The 16,794-nt window shown below is 37.0% G+C and overlaps 1 protein-coding gene across 7 annotated transcripts in view; it reads left to right on the top strand.

The window, feature by feature from the left end:
* Positions 1-11,556: 11,556 nt before the first annotated feature.
* LOC122670906 (coatomer subunit beta'-1) overlaps positions 11,557-16,794 on the top strand; it is a 36,771-nt gene continuing 31,533 nt past the window's right edge. For all 7 annotated transcript variants that reach the window (XR_006334282.1, XR_006334279.1, XR_006334280.1 and 4 more), the window contains exons 1-8: positions 11,557-11,844; positions 12,143-12,163; positions 12,269-12,330; positions 12,474-12,528; positions 15,088-15,124; positions 15,273-15,598; positions 15,698-15,829; positions 15,922-16,070. Coding sequence is in view for 2 of the 7 variants with exons in the window: in XM_043867930.1 (XP_043723865.1) it covers positions 11,842-11,844; positions 12,143-12,163; positions 12,269-12,330; positions 12,474-12,528; positions 15,088-15,124; positions 15,273-15,598; positions 15,698-15,829; positions 15,922-16,070 (785 nt within the window). In the remaining 5 variants the exon portion in view is untranslated. The remainder of the gene's footprint in view (positions 11,845-12,142; positions 12,164-12,268; positions 12,331-12,473; positions 12,529-15,087; positions 15,125-15,272; positions 15,599-15,697; positions 15,830-15,921; positions 16,071-16,794) is intronic.

Genomic DNA, 16,794 nt, shown 5'->3' with positions numbered 1-16,794 from the left:
AGTGAGATGAGCTCAAGGGCAGCTAAAAATGGCCTTGGAAACCTTCCTATCTCCTCCTCCTCCTCTCCAAGCTGAGCTCTCCTTATTTTCCTCTCTTGCTTAGGATTTGGAAATATGAGAAATGAGAGGACGGGTAGGGTGTAGCTCAAGTTAGCTAAGGGGATTAAGGTGTGTTTGGGTTTGGGGTGTTCTAGTGCCCAAAATGGGTTTTAGATGCTTGGGGACCCAAATGGGGTGTAGGGTTTATGTATTGGGTCAAAGATGGTCACACTAGGTCATTTGTAAGTCAGGCTAACTAGTAGAGTAGCCCTAGGCTCGAGCCTTTATGACCCAACACAAGGCTACACGATTTCTGGGCAATTTACGATCGTTCGCTGGATTCCTACTGTATCATCTATTGAGGCAAAATCTAGGGCAATTCCACTCCAAATGGAGTGGGGTCTTCTCGAGGGGTTCTATACATACAAGAAGGGTATAATTGGGTATCATTGAAATATAATTAACACATATAACTTATCAAGGTGATGCTTTATTAGTATAGTTGGGGTATGGGTGTGACACATTATCCATCATTACCTTGAGAATCAATTGTTAGTCATCATAAAAAAGGGAGAGATTATTGGAAAAATGCTAACACAAGTTTGTTGGGAATCTCACTCTCATAAGCTAATCACAACTTGGTTTAGATGATAACAAACACTTGAAGCTATTTAACAATTGTCTTCATAGTACCATGCCTTATAGTGATCTAAATTGAAGAAGCAAAGCCAATGAACATAACACCATTGAACATATCCATTGAATAATAGAGTCCAAGAAAATTGAAGATTGATCACCTCCATTGTGAAGAAGATAAAAGCCTAAAAAATGAAGTCAATTGAAACTCAAGGAAGTGTGAAGAGCGAAGAAAAGCTCAATGAAGATGATGGAGTGTACTTAGCTTAGAATAGGACACTTACATTTAGTGTAATTTGCATAGCATATCATACACACATTTTCAATGACTTAGAAGGACCTTAGTTGATGCCCAACAATCCATTAAATTAACCTAAACATAGTGGAAGTAGGATGGTAAAAAGGCCAGAAAATCCAAACCAAAAAATTCAAGTTTGGGAGGTTGTTGATCGATGTAATCGATAAATCGGACCCAAAAGTAGGACTGTTGGTCGACAAGTCCTAGTAGGTCTGTCGGTTGATACTGAAAGGCTTGCCAGTTGACACCTTGATAGACTGGAATGCCATTGGTAGGTCAAGGCCCTTTCTCCAGCGGCCATATATATTGGTCAACTGGATGATCCTACCGGTCGATCGGTATAGTAAAAAAATTATCTTTTAGAGATAGATTTCCATCTATCCATTGGGTTACTAAGTTTTCCTATATAAGCAAACATTGTTTACCACTATGACAACAACCTACCATACAATCAAGAGAGTTATTGTTGACATTCGATCCTTTTTCAAGTCAATTTCTATTGAGATCAAAGCATTCAATTCAATCAAGTCAAGTGATCTCCACAAGTATTCAAATCTCTCTCCAAGTTATAACATCAAGAAAAGTGATCAAGGAGCAACCATTGTGGATCTAATTCCATATCATTTGCACCCACTACAAGGAGTTTGTGTCACACTCCTTGTTAGGTAACATTTTCAATTTCTATTGTATTTTTTGCTTTGCTCTTGAGTCTGTAAAACTCTAGTGTAGAGCATAGGATTGTTTTTAGTCTAAATTGTACGAAGGCTTGTGCAAGGAGTCTCTTATCCTAAAAAAAGTGTAAGGATCCTCTTATCCATAAAAAGAGTTGTACAGGTGAAATCAAAAAATAAAAAAAAAGTGAAATCAAAATCAAAAGAAAGAAGATTCATTTACCTACTACTTTCATGAATGAAGGAAAATCGATTGAGTGGCTTAGACTCAGCTTAGAGGGGCTTCAGGGGCTTCAAGTCCTAACTGACACAGTAGCATAGAAATTTATTCTCCCAAATACTTGTTTGAATTAAAATAATACTGCAAGCGTACGGGTCAATCGTAGCTACGGGTCGAACACGAGGAGATATACGCCACTTTATTTAACTAACTTAAAAGTAATGCAAAGTGAACCAAATTAAAGTGTCAAATTAAACTAATGAAAATTAATGCAACTTAGTCATAAGCATCTAACAAAATTAAGGGATTAAATTGGCGTCCTAACACATGAGCATCTAACCTATCAAACTAACGTAAATTGGAAGGAATAACAAAAATGCAACCACACTTCATAATCACATAAAAATAAATAAGGGAATAAAAGTGCATCCACATACCACAATCATATAAAAAAAATAAAAGAAATAGAGGGAGAAGAAGAAGAAGATAGAGAGAGATAGAGGAGAGGGAGAATGAGATTAAGGGTTTAGAGAATGAAAACCTGGATGTGCTTGAATCGGACTGAAATTGCTTCCTCTTCTAAATCTCCAAGTCTTGTCATCAACTTAGAAACTTAGACTAGAAAGCTTGAAACTAAACTAGAATTATTACAATCATATTGAAGACATAAAATTAAAGCATAAATCAAAAGCATCACAACCAAGAAATTGAAAGCATGAAATCAAACTAGAACTTAGAAAGCCAAAAACTAGAAGAAGAGAAGAAAAAATTTCACTAATTAATTGAACTAAAAACTACACTAAAAACTGAATTAAAATTGAACTAGAAACTAACTAAAAACTAAATTAAAAACTAACTTGTTACAAGCCCAAGGGCAAGGGGTATTTATAGGGGGAAGAGAAGAGAAGAGAGAAGAGAGAAGAGGGAAGTGTAGGAGAAATATTCCCTAATAAAAGAGAATATTCTCTTGTCCTTCCTCTTTTACAATGCTTTAAATCCTAAGAAAAAAAAGAAAAAAATAGAAAGAAGAAGAAGAGAAGATTGTTTGCATAGACCTTCTATTTCTAAAAAAGTAAACTTCCAATTCTGACAGATGCTTCCTTTTCTTTGTAGATATCTTCTCCAAACAATAAAATCAAAGTATCTTTGACTTTTCAACTTCCATAGGTGAGAGAATATCTTTCAAAATAAATCTATCCCAAGTAGAATTTCAGAAGTGCCCTTGAGAAGTTGGAGGAGAGAGAGAGTAAGGGTGATGACAAGGATTCCTTCAAGAATAAATAAAATACCCATTCTGTCCATCAGAAAACGTGGAGCATGGGGTGCATATATAGGCCTCACCATTGTGTTCCTTGCGAAAAATCACCCAAAATAGACCCAAATTTCGTCCAATTTGGAGTTCGGGAGCCCAAGATATCTCAAGTTGAAGTTGGAATGTCCAGAGCCCTCCAAATGGAATCTTTCGGGTACAGGAAATATAACTTCTGGTTATTATGTTAAAGCCCTTCGAATCCCAACTTTCGCTTCACTTTGTCTCCGGCCAACTATCAATAGTTACAAATAAACCCCTACAGACCATTTTTGCGCTTCATTATGGAAACGGCCATAACTTCTTCGTTTCAACTCGGAATCAAGTGTCGTTTGAACCGTTGCGAAGTTGACTCAATGCCATTAACACCTCTAAACAGCTTAAAAACATTTCATTAACATCATCTCCTCCATTTTTACAAGAATTCACCTAAAACCTGAAAAGCACAAGAAAGCACCAAGTAACTCTGTCCAATGTGGTAAAATGTATGCTTTATGCCCTAAGATTTCACACATAAATGTGCTCATCAGATTCCCCCACACTTGAACGTTACTTGTCCTCAAGTAAAGTAAAAACAAAAACTAACTTAGAATGCAGAAAATCCTAACTCACTTTCGTAGGAATCACGATTGCACTTAGCATGTGCAACAAGCCTTTAAACCCCTAGGTTACCCCTAGTGGACGAGTTGTGTCTCGTGGGTGTTTGCAGTGAATATACACCCAAAATTCAATTATAATTAAATGCTGTAAATTTTAATCATGGCATAAGTAAGACAGTGCACATAATCCCAAAAAGTGTTCAACTAGAGATCAAGGAGCCAAAGGTTCTCCCACACTTGAATTTTATCACCCCACATCAATTCAAGTAACAAGCATGCATCAAGTTGAAGGGATCTCCTCATATTTTCTGAACACTACTCACCTTCAAGTAAACCCCCCCATAGCATCGATGGAACCAAAGACTTAGGCATTGAGTATTGTTGACCATACTTTCTTTTTTTTTTCAAGCATTAAGGCAAATGTTTTTTTTTTTTTTCTTAACCACAAACTCTATTTCTACTCAACTACTGTTCTCTGAATGACATGGTGGAGCATACACCAGACACCCAAATACTTGATAGCTTCACTTTTTGCATATATCCATAGAGACTTTGAGACATTGATGCAAGAGTTTTTTTTGAGTTTCCTTCCAAAGAATTTCGATCAAGTCACCCTGCTTCATGAGACACAGTGCCTTGTCTAGTCCCAAGGAATTCCACTTTTTTTTTCTATTCCTTATTTTTTTTCTTTTTTTTTTTCATTCACTTCCACTTTCATGTCTTGCTTTGTCACATACAAATTGGTCTTAACTACTAGCCAAAAGATCAAAGGGTCCATAAAACACATAGAGGAATCTAGCCATCAAATGAAATAAAGCTCATATTTTTCAATTCAATCCCTCTCACCGGATACAGACCAATTACCGTCCTTGAAAAGGGATTTTTTATTATTTCGCATGCTAGGACACCTAATTTCCTCTTTCTCTCACTTTGTAATTAAAGAGACATATGCACAAAACCAAACTATTGTCACAATCAAAATTCACCAATTAAGCCCAACATCCCCCCCACACTTAATTCATGCAGTATCTTCAATGCATGCATAAAAGAAAGAATAAGGACAAGGGGGGAGATGAAGGGGCTTACTAGATATAATCAACAAAGAGGATCATGAAGAGTCATGAGCTCTACAAAAAGTGCTAGGAGCAGCAATAGAAATTTCAATCCATGGCCAGTAAATGGAGAAATAGCTTCAAACCCAGAAAACACTCGACCATGAATTTTAGTAAAGCGAGAAATAATATGGAAATTAAGCACAACTGAGAAATATCCAATAGAAAAATCTATCCCCATGGGACAATGGAAAATGAAGGCATTAAAACTCAGGCCATAAATCCATCCCTCCTCTCCTGTTTGCAATGTAAAACACCTATCATTCTTTGAAAAACCAATAAAAAATGGATCACAATAAATATAAAAAGGATTATGAATAACATCATCTAAATAATCATAAAAAATTGGAGGTTTACTCAAATTAATCCTAGCAATACAACTATCCGCTCTTTGCATAACTTGGTTTGCCAAATAAGGATCATGGAAATATGCTTGAAAGGCATTATGACTAACATTATCCTCCTTAATAAAATCGTCAAACCTAGGAGGTTTGGACAAATCAACATGTGAGACAATGAAATCCTCAAAATGACAATTATCTAAGTTTTCCAAAGAGAGAGGGGGAGATCTAATTTTCTGGCTTTCTATGTTATCCTGAAAATCTGATTCTAAATCAATAAATTCACTAGGCTCACTAAAATCAAAAATTTCAGGCAAAATGTGGACTTTCCTAGGTAGCTCATCAAACCTCGCTTCACTAATATCTATAGGAGACTCAATCTAAACAAATAAATTGTCATGAAAAGCATCTTATTGGGGGTGACTCTCATTAACCTCAAATTGGGGTGGTGGACTTTCAATATCATTAAATTGGGGATGGGGTGGTTCATTCTGAACAGGAATCTGATAACATAGACTAGGTTCAGGCTGACTAGGTAATGTACCCATTTCCTCCTCCTGCACCATGGTGATCAGTTGAGAGAGTTGCTTCTCCATGGTATTTTGGCTTGTTGTGAGAAGATCTATGTATTTCTCAAGTTCATTCAGTTTGGCCTCCTCACCCATGTTTTGAAACTCAAGGGGTTGGTGATATGGTTCAAGGAGAGGTGACCCATTGAGATTTAATGGAGGGTTGGGCATTGGAGGACCAAACTGACCATGATATTGGAAATTGGGTGATCCAGCTTGGTTATTCCATTGATCCCACAAGAAATCGGGATGATCACTCCACCCCTGATTGTAAGTGCCAAAAGAATTGTATTGAAATTGAGGACTCACATTCTCATTACCATAGCTACCCCCATAAAGATTAGGGCATCCTTCCATAACATGGATTGTCTGGGGAAGTGACCAATCAAAATTTCTCGAAAGCCCATAGTTGGGTAGGGGAGCAAAATTGTACTGGGGTCGTGCAAAATTGTTCTCTATCTCACTACTTTTGGCTTCCCTAATCTATTTAAATATTTCCTCTAAAATCATGGTTGCCTTAACATAGGTCTATCTTTCCCCCAAAGTCTTATATGGAAGTGTATCTCCCATTATTTTAAATTAACCACCTATCCCAAATTGAGGTTTCCCATAAAAAAAAGTTTAAAGAAAAATAAAAGATTAGAAAAAAAAAAAAATACTAAAAATAAGAGAGAGCCCAAGGTAGATAGTGCATCTATCCCTCAGAAATCGAAACAATGGTTCCAAAGCTGTAAGGTTGCCATATAGGTTGACAGCAAGGGAACCCGTGTAGTCTTCACGAACCACCTACGGGTGACTCCCAATGGATTCTGATGTAGGGTGGAGGACTACTATACGTTTATGTTTCCAACGCTCTCACTATGTCGCTTTCCTGTTATCAAGAGTGGTCACCTCCAAAGATAAGTCACATGCCAATCCAAACCACCCAACGAATCAAGGGGCACCAAGATTGGCTGGGTTTGGGCATATGAAGGACTTTAGATTGGGCGCACACTATTTGAAACAGAAGAGAAACAAGAAGAGGTTTTCAAAACTTTTTTTTTTTTTAAAAGAAAGAGGAGAAAGAGAAGAAACTAAAGCACTTCGAATTACTTAAAAATCAAAAAAATAAAGTGGTCAATAATCTCCCCGGCAACGGCGCCAAAAACTTGTTTGAGTTAAAATAATACCGCAAGCGTACGGGTCAATCGTAGTCGGGTCAACACAAGGAGATATACGCCACTTTATTTAACTAACTTAAAAGTAATGCAAAGTGAACCAACTTAAAGTGTTAAATTAAACTAATGAAAATTAATGCAACCTAGTCATAAGCATCTAACAAAATTAAGGGATTAAATTGGCGTCCTAACATATGAGCATTTAACCTATCAAACTAACGTAAATTGGAAGGAATAACAAAAACGCAACCACACTTCGTAATCACATAAAAATAAATAAAGGAATAAAAGTGCATCCACGTCTCACAACCATATAAAAAAAATAAAAGAAATAGAGGGAGAAGAAGAAGAAGATAGAGAGAGATAGAGGAGAGGGAGAATGAGATTAAGGGTTTAGAGAATGAAAACCTGGATGTACTTGAATCGGACTAAAATTGCTTCCTCTTCTAAATCTCCAAGTCTTGTCATCAACTTAGAAACTTAGACTAGAAAGCTTGAAACTAAACTAGAATTATTACACCCATATTGAAGACATAAAATTAAAGCATGAATCAAAAGCATTACAACCATGAGATTGAAAGCATGAAATCAAACTAGAACTTAGAAAGCCAAAAACTAGAAGAAGAGAAGAAAAAATTTCACTAATTAATTGAACTAAAAACTACATTAAAAACTGAATTAAAATTGAACTAGAAACTAACTAAAAACTAAATTAAAAACTAACTTGTTACAAGCCAAAGGGCAAGGGGTATTTATAGGGGGAAGAGAAGAGAAGAGAGAAGAGAGAAGAGGGAAGTGTAGGAGAAATATTCCCTAATAAAAGAGAATATTCTCTTGTCCTTCCTCTTTTACAATGCTTTAAATCCTAAGAAAAAAAAGAAAAAAATAGAAAAAAGAAGAAGAGAAGATTGTTTACATTGACCTTCTATTTCTAGAAAAGTAAACTTTCAATTCTAACAGATGCTTCCTTTTCTTTGTAGATATCTTCTCCAAGCAATAAAATCAAAGTATCTTTGACTTTTCAACTTCCATAGGTGAGAGAATATCTTTCAAAATAAATCTATCCCAAGTAGAATTCTAGAAGTGCCCTTGAGAAGTTGGAGGAGAGAGAGAGTAAGGGTGATGACAAGGATTCCTTCAAGAATAAATAAAATACCCATTCTATCCTTCAGAAAACGTGGAGTATGGGGTGCTTATATAGGCCTCACCATTGTGTTCCTTGCAAAAAATCACCCAAAATAGACCCAAATTTCGTCCAATTTGGAGTTCGAGAGCTTAAGATATCTCAAGTTGAAGTTGGACTGTCCAGAGCCCTTCAAATCGAATCTTTCAGGTACAGGAAATATAACTTCTAGTTATTATGTTAAAGCCCTTAGAATCAAAACTTTCTCTTCACTTTATCCCCGGCCGACTATCAATAATTACAAATAAACCCCTACAGACCATTTTCGCGTTTCGTTATGGAAACGGCCGTAACTTCTTCGTTTCAACTCGAAATCAAGTGCCGTTTGAACCGTTGAGAAGCTGACTCGATGGGTTACGCATTCAAGTCATTAACACCTCTAAACAGCTTAAAAACATTTCCTTAACATCATCTCCTCAATTTTCACAAGAATTCACCTAAAACCTGAAAAGCACAAGAAAGCACTGAGTAACTTTGTCCAATGTGGTAAAATGTATGCTTTATGACTTAAGATTTCACACATAAATGTGCTCATCAATACTCCAATACTCTTGTAACTGATTGATCTTTGTATCGGAATTTATTAATGTCTCTCCAAGGATCCCTTACAATGGAGAGGAGGGTTGCTATTTATAGCTACCCTAAACACTATTACAACAAACCCTTAGTAACACTATTACAACAAACCATATGACTAACTTCCATTGGTAACTAGTACAACTAACCAATGGTTACTACTACAATAACCAACTACCATTGGTAACTACTACAACTAACCAATGGTAACTGCCACCAACCATTAAAAGTTACTATTACATCTTATAAACAGAATCGTAAGCAGAATTGCATCGAAATCACCCAAAATGTGTAAGGGATCACCTATTTATAGTGCAAATGGTACCAAAACCATGCAAGATATGAGTTCTCAACTTCCGTTAAAGAGAGATCTTTTTACCATAAGAAGGAGGATTGATCTTGCTTGGGAAGGAAGAAAACTCACTTTGATCCATCCAAAGAAGGTTTCTAGAGTTTTGTGAAGGTCTTTTGAGTCCTAAACGGTGTTTAAGACAATGCTAAGGTTGAAAGATGCGAAACCAAATCGAATCTCGCACTGGGATTTACCAAATCCTTGGGTTTTCACCAAAACGTCATGGGATGGGCAAAACAACATAGGATGGAGTCCAAATGGCACCGGCTGAGGTGCGTCAGGCGCCGTTTTGACAACATCAGGTGTTGTTTGAAACAGGATCTACTTGGTCCATATGTAGCACCAAGGGGGTATTGTAGCCAGTTCTAAACCTATTCTAGCTAACGTCTGGGTTTACATAAGTATGTCAAAATCGTTGACCATTATTTGAAAATCATTTTGGGTTCATTTTGACCACCTATACCATCATGGGAGTTGAGAACATTGTCTAGGGGCAAGGGGGGACACTTCGAATTATAACGAGGGAACCACTTCCATACTTAGGGTAGATTCCGATCTCATCATCTTCTAGGGCCACTCGAGGCAACAAAATGGGGTGTCTACGTTACTCTGATGTACGTAGATGTTCAACATCAAACAACTTAACGCACGTTTTATCCTCATGATCGATCAATCCATAGTACAATAATATAAGGGAAGCCTTTCATATTCAAGATCAATAAAGAACTAGTTGCCATTACGATGTTGAAGGGGAATGGTAATTCTCAAACGGTTTTGAATATTTATCGAAACTCGAACACACAAATACTTGATATGTTCTGTGAACTGATTTCCATCAATGAGCATAGCTTTGGTTGGGGTCCCTAACTTAGTAGCAAGTTGAAGGGCTAATTTAAGGTCCATAAGCTTGGATGGGATATTGTGAAGTTGGATCCAGAAGTTAGTCTGGTTGCAGCTCCAGTCCCTAGATTCATGCCACCATTCCAAGAGGATGGGGTTGCCAGAGATGGTTCAGGGTCCTTTTTCTAAGACATTTTGTAGATCTAGTTCATGCTGGAAGTGGAAGATGTAGGTATGTTCAACGTAAGGGAAGGCTTCTACCTGGGCTTTGGTGTTCCAACCTTTGATTAGACCTTCTATAACTGGTTGTGATCAGTAGTGTTTCCCTTAGAGGATCCGTACAATGAGAGTTTCATGCCACAATTGAGTAAGGAGGTCTTCTAGCTCGTCATCCACTATGGAAGCTTCATCGTTTGGGACGAAGGGGGGGTTTGCTGGTGGTAAAGGTAGTTGTCGGGAGGTGCAAGCCATGGTTCAAGGAAGATGAATCAGGGGAGTTTGAGATACTCAAAAGGCAAAAGGGATTCACGCTTCCAATGGAGAGCCTAAAATGATTATTTTCTTTACAAATCCACTAATCCTAATTCACCAAAGCAACAACTTTACAAGTGCGTATTTAGATACCAACAAATTTCTTAGAATAAAAGGTACGAAATAAACGAACACTATCTTGTCCGTTAATTAGAGCATCATTTCATTTGATGGACATTATGCATGAATCGATTCAAACTTGTTTATACTCTAAAGTAAGGTTGTTTATCAGTTCAATTCCACCTAAACAATTCAATTTTGGTTCAATTCATGATATAACAAGTATAAATCTAACACGAACCGAACCAAATGCTAATCGGTTCCAACCAAAACCGATTACTATTCGATTTCATTACCTGGTTTTTATTTGGTTTCGATAATCCAGTTTGATATCAGTTACAGTTACCCAGTTTGACTTCGGTTTCAATTTGAACTAGGTTCCATAAGTTCCATAATAAACACACTGGAAATCTAAATCTATATGGATCAAACAGATCCAAATGGGTATAAAGTATAAACTTCAAAATATTACAAACTATTAAACCCATTTGTATTTTGTAAAAACCCATCAGATCTGAACTTTCACAAACACCACAACCATCTCAACTCTCAACTTACAATTGAAGAAGGAAAAGCCGATATGGAAAAGTGAAAGAGGGTCACTCTCAAAACTGAAGAGTTTTTACTTCTTTTTGATTGATTTGATCAAAATAAAATAAAAAAAGTTGGGGAACAGTTCTCTGTAGGGAATCGTGGCTCTTGCGCACACACAAAAGCATCAACAGAGCTAACATTTCTATCTTTCATGAGGACGGGTCGATTATTTCACCCCCTCTACGTCTCACCGCAAGGTCAGTCTCCCCCCCCCCCCCCCCAAAAACCATTTTCCCAAAAAAGTTATATCTAAAACCAAAATAAACCGATTTGTTTTGGTTCAATTGGATTCGGCTTGATCGGTTTTGATTCTGAATTTCGATTTTGGTTCACGGTTGACACGCTTACTGAGTTTCTTCGTAGTCTAATGCAGTAATGCACTTACGCAGTGCTAGTTTCGTAAATAAATTGAAATCTGGAAACAATTTTTATTAACTACAAAAGCGAAACACGACAGATCAATTTCCCGATACCTTTTTATTGGCTCCCCATTCACTTCGCAGAACATTTACCAACGGAGAGGTCTCTTTGCTACAGAAGCAAAGCCTCTCGCTTGCTCGCTCGTAGTCTCTCTGTACCTCCCTGTTCGTCTTTGCGAGCATTTTCAGAGAAGGCTCATCAATTGCGGATTTACTAATCGATCTCTTCATTATCGATCTCTTAAATCTGTAGAGCTCTCAGTTATCGATCTGTGATTTCCTGAACAACAACAGTCGGATCAGGGATCTCTTCTGTTTTTTTTTCAGCAGCAAAAATGGTAGGGTTTATCGTTTTCCACGTCACGTTTAATTGTTGCATTTGGTTATTGCTTAGATCTGGGAAACATATAATTCGATTTGCTTTAAGCAGTTCAATTGATGCTTGATTGGTACTTAGGTTCCGAATTATCACTCGTTTGTTTGGGTATTAAACAAATTAGAATTGTATAGTTTTGGTGCTGGACTTGGCATCATTTACGGTTCTGAGAATTTTTTTTCAAAGATCGGGTTTTTGAGTGAACTGATAAGTTTTATCTGTTTCTCTTAATTGTTTGCGCAACTTCGTTGCTTGTGCAGCCTCTCAGACTCGAAATAAAGGTATTGTTTTTCACTGCCTCTAGCTTGTTGTGTAGATCTTTTCTGAATTCTGCTTATTTTCATATCTTTTGTTGAGTACGGTGCTGACAATAAAATCTGAATCAGAGAAAACTTGCGCAAAGATCAGAAAGAGTAAAATCAGTGGATCTACATCCAACAGAACCATGGTAATAATACTTTTGATGGAAATCTACCACATTATTTGCATATCTGGATTAATTTAAAATCATCACTACTTTTTAACGAGAATTAAGCTTTGTGTTGTAGAAGTTATTTGTTTTGCTAACTCGCATTGAACTACTTTCTGTAGGATTCTTGCAAGCCTTTATTCGGGAAGTGTATGCATCTGGAACTACCAGTCACAGGTGAGGAACTTTTCTTCTATACATGTCTTTGTTCCTGCTTGTTTGAGCATACATTGCTCTAGTCCCATGCCTTTTCTATGTCATTGTAGTCCGCATTTGAAAATTTAATGTGCTTATAGCCATTACCATTCCAGCAATGAAGCCTTTCTCTGGACTAACTCCCATTGAGAAGGCTAGATAGCAAGTCAGGTAGATGATAGAGAGTGCTAATATAAAATTCATATTTGTTTCCTAAAATGGGAATGCATTGGAGTCATTGGGTCTGGAATGAGTGAGGACAAACTAGACCCTTTACCAAATTATTGTTCTTAGGGCATTTAATGACATTATTTATGCAACTCAGATATGGACGTGGGTGCAAGTGATGGATGCCAATGCATTGTAATATACTCCTATCTGAACAAACTTGATACACATTTGTATGTCATATTTCATATAGTGAGAACGACTATACTGAAAAGGAAATTTTTTTGTAACCAAAATTGGAGAAAAAGTTGTAACCTTACTTCTTTTCCCTTTTTGAATAACACACTTCTTTCAACGAGGGTAAAATCCTAGCATTTCACATGTGTACTCGAAAAGTATGCAAGACAATGATAACTCTTGGAAATGACATATTGGTATGGCACTTTCAAATTATTTTGAAAACCCTTTTTCACCCTTTAAGTTAAAGAACTTTTGGGAATAAAACAAGGGGCAAGCAAAGGAAGGTTATAACTTCTCAGTTCACCTCCTTGGTTACAACAAGATGCACCCATACTAAAATTGTATAACTATTGTAGGTATATTATACTGAAAGAGTTATCTTGGTAAAAGAAAACCTCCCTGATCATGAGTGTCTCTATTTTCAGAATGGTTACTGAGTGTCTCTCTCAGTCCCATACTTAGATGTGTATATTTAATTGGTCTGTTTGCACTTTCCCTTTCTGATAGTTACTGTAATTCCTGGCCTAAGGAAGTACATGGCTGTATGAGTAGCCCTTTTTCATATTTTAATCTTCCAAGACTACGTTATGGTCAATACATTAGTAAGTCATTTTCTTGAATTTGCTAGACTTGAGAGAGCTGGATTCTCTTGAATTTGAATTGATTCGAAAGACTTACGATAAAATTCAGTAAGATTCTGTGATGGGATTTCAGGTCTTACTGTTTTAAGTTAAGCAGGAATCCATGATACTGACACTGTCTCTCAAACTGGATTTCAAAGGTGTATTCCTTACAATATTAATTTAGGTGGAGTTTGGAGATATATAGGTGGATACTGAGGGCTCCATTGGTGGAATTCTGTTTAAATTTCTCATATTCTTTCTCCTTTCCACCATCTATTTTATGTTTCTATTATTTGTAGCTATGACTTACATTTAGGCTTCATAGATATCTAAAATGCTGCATAGATATCTAAAACTCTGCTTGTACAATTTCACCCTATGTACCTTATGTTCTTATGATTGTTTCAAGATCCATTTTCAATATAGGGTTTCCCCTGGTTGTCCTGCATAATTTGCTTGTATAAGAAAAGAATAAATGTCTTCTTAGGTGGATTTTGTTCTGAATGTATAAAATGAACTGCTTGCCAACACTTCTTGTCTTTGATAGAATATGAGTAAGGGCTTCTCAGTAATGTTTTGGGTAATGTAGCAATCCCAAAAGTAGGTTGACATTTATATACTTGAGGATGAGTTAAGTAAGCCAAAGCTTTGAAAACAGGACTGTTTCATATCGGAAAAGGTTGCATTCTAAATGCATGTTTTTTTTTATGGTAAGAAGGACGTGTAAATTATTGGACATAGAAACATTGAGGAACTAATTGACGTTGCTTGACCTACTACTTAGAAGCTCTAACTAATTTGGAATATTTAAAAGTCGGAACATTGAAGACTGGGAACATCATCAAAAACATTGAAGATTGAGAACTTTGATTGGAATATACGGCTAGGTAATTAGGCATTGATTATTGGACACTTAATTAATGACTGAAAGGCTGAAACCCCACCAAGCCGCTATTGTGAATTGTGGTATTGAACATATGCTCTACATGAATGGGCAAGTTGCTAGATGAATATAATGAAATTTTGATTTGTTAGAACCTCTCGTGATAGTTGACAAAAGTGTGTTTTTTAGGGCGTAATCAATCAGCAACCAGATAAACAATATCTACAGCTGTATCAGGATCATAATTGACCATAGTTGTCATGGCATCTAGGCGAACCAAGATGACCAAAATGCCCACCTAGGCGACTAAGGCGACATTGGGTATCAAGGTGTCTAGTTGCCAAGGCAGTCACCTAAGTGACGCCTTGACAACTATGTGATTGACCCTTATGTAAGTTATACAGTTTGACTGAAGGCCATAAGATAACAAGCTAAATACTTACTGTGGCAGACATGAAATGTTAATATTCCAATGAACTATACATTTCCATTCATGGGCAATCTACCTATACTCTTCCGTTGACAGATTTCCTTATTTTGCTCATATCATTTTGACCAAAGGTTACTTGGTTATATGGATGCAATATTTGGATTGTACTAACTGAAAGTTTGTGAATGCTTATGCAGACTATGGCAAAATCTTTTGAGGTCACTGAGTTGCCAGGTACATTATTCGTATTATGTGATCTCTATTCCCATCTTTTTTTTTGGGGTGGGGGTTGGGGGACGAGGGAGTTGAGGGAGGGAGGCAGCCATAATCATGGCTTCTTGAGGTTGCTAATTTACTCTTACATTTAATTATAAATTTGCAGTTCGATCAGCCAAATTTATAGCACGCAAGCAATGGGTTGTTGCCGGAGCTGATGACATGTTCATACGTGTATACAATTACAACACGATGGACAAGGTCAAAGTGTTCGAAGCACACACAGATTACATCAGGTGTCTGTCAGTCCATCCAACGCTTCCATATGTGTTATCATCATCTGATGACATGCTTATAAAGCTCTGGGATTGGGAGAAGGGTTGGATGTGCACTCAAATTTTTGAGGGGCATTCCCACTATGTAATGCAAGTGACATTCAATCCAAAAGACACCAACACTTTTGCTAGTGCCTCTCTGGATCGGACTATAAAGGTTTGACTGGGAACTTTATCTTTAACTTCTTTCAAGAACTTTTTCATTTATCATTCTCTGCCATACTATAATATTTGAATAAGCTCTGTATGTGTTCAGATTTGGAATCTTGGCTCCCCTGACCCAAATTTTACGTTGGATGCCCATTTGAAAGGGGTAAACTGCGTTGATTACTTCACTGGTGGGGACAAGCCATATCTGATCACTGGTTCTGATGATCATACTGCTAAGGTTGGCCAACTGATTCCTGTTAAACAATGCATGTTTTTGTAGAATGCATGATAATTTTGACAATTTCTGTTTCTTTAATTTCATGGGAACAGGTATGGGACTACCAAACCAAAAGTTGTGTCCAAACGCTAGAAGGTCACACACACAATGTTTCTGCAGTTTGTTTCCATCCTGAACTTCCAATAATAATTACAGGCTCTGAGGATGGGACTGTTCGTATATGGCATTCAACCACTTATAGGTACATTCAATAATTCATTAATTCTAGGTAATATGATATTTACTGGCAATGCTTTGGTCGACTATGTGGAAGTATTTGAGTGCAGGTGCCCTTTTATGCCTCATAGGGTTCTAACTTCTCTCTGGTAGCTTTTTGGTTATTGAAAGTGCATGGGTCTTATGTGACATTAAATTTCGTAGTTCTTGAATTATTAAGACTGGATAGTTCATGTTCACTTCTAATTCTACCCATCTTGTTGTGTCACTGGCTTATTGCAGGTCTTTAACATTGTGATTTAGATAACCTTTCGGGTCCTGCCTTCTGTATTTTATCATCTGTTATTTGCCAAATCAATTCAAGCTTCATTTTCTTTTCTCCTATATTTACCTAGTTGTGGTATCAACTCCTTTCATTTAACTTATTCAGTTCAAGCATTGGCTCTCAAGCACTGCATTGCCTCATCAAATGAGGACTAATGCCCCCACCTTGAACATAGGTCCAGAGAAATGGGGCGAACCATAACATTTCTTCAATTGGTCGGACATTATTCTCATTCTCATTTCTTCTTTTTTTTTTGGATGAATATTCTAATTCTCATTTCTCCTTGGTTTGGACTTTGGATGACTTTGGTTCTCAATGCTAGTTAAAACTTCCCACAGGGATTTAATTGCCTCTTGGTCACATTTGCTGTGCCTCTCCATTTTTTTCAACACAATATTGCCCCCTCCCCTCGGCCGTGGTTATT

Source organism: Telopea speciosissima, chromosome 8 (genome assembly GCF_018873765.1).
Source record: "Telopea speciosissima isolate NSW1024214 ecotype Mountain lineage chromosome 8, Tspe_v1, whole genome shotgun sequence".
In the NCBI taxonomy this organism is placed as follows: Eukaryota; Viridiplantae; Streptophyta; class Magnoliopsida; order Proteales; family Proteaceae; genus Telopea; species Telopea speciosissima.
The sequence above is the reverse complement of the archived record's forward strand: the minus strand, read 5'-3'. Positions and strand labels throughout refer to the sequence as shown.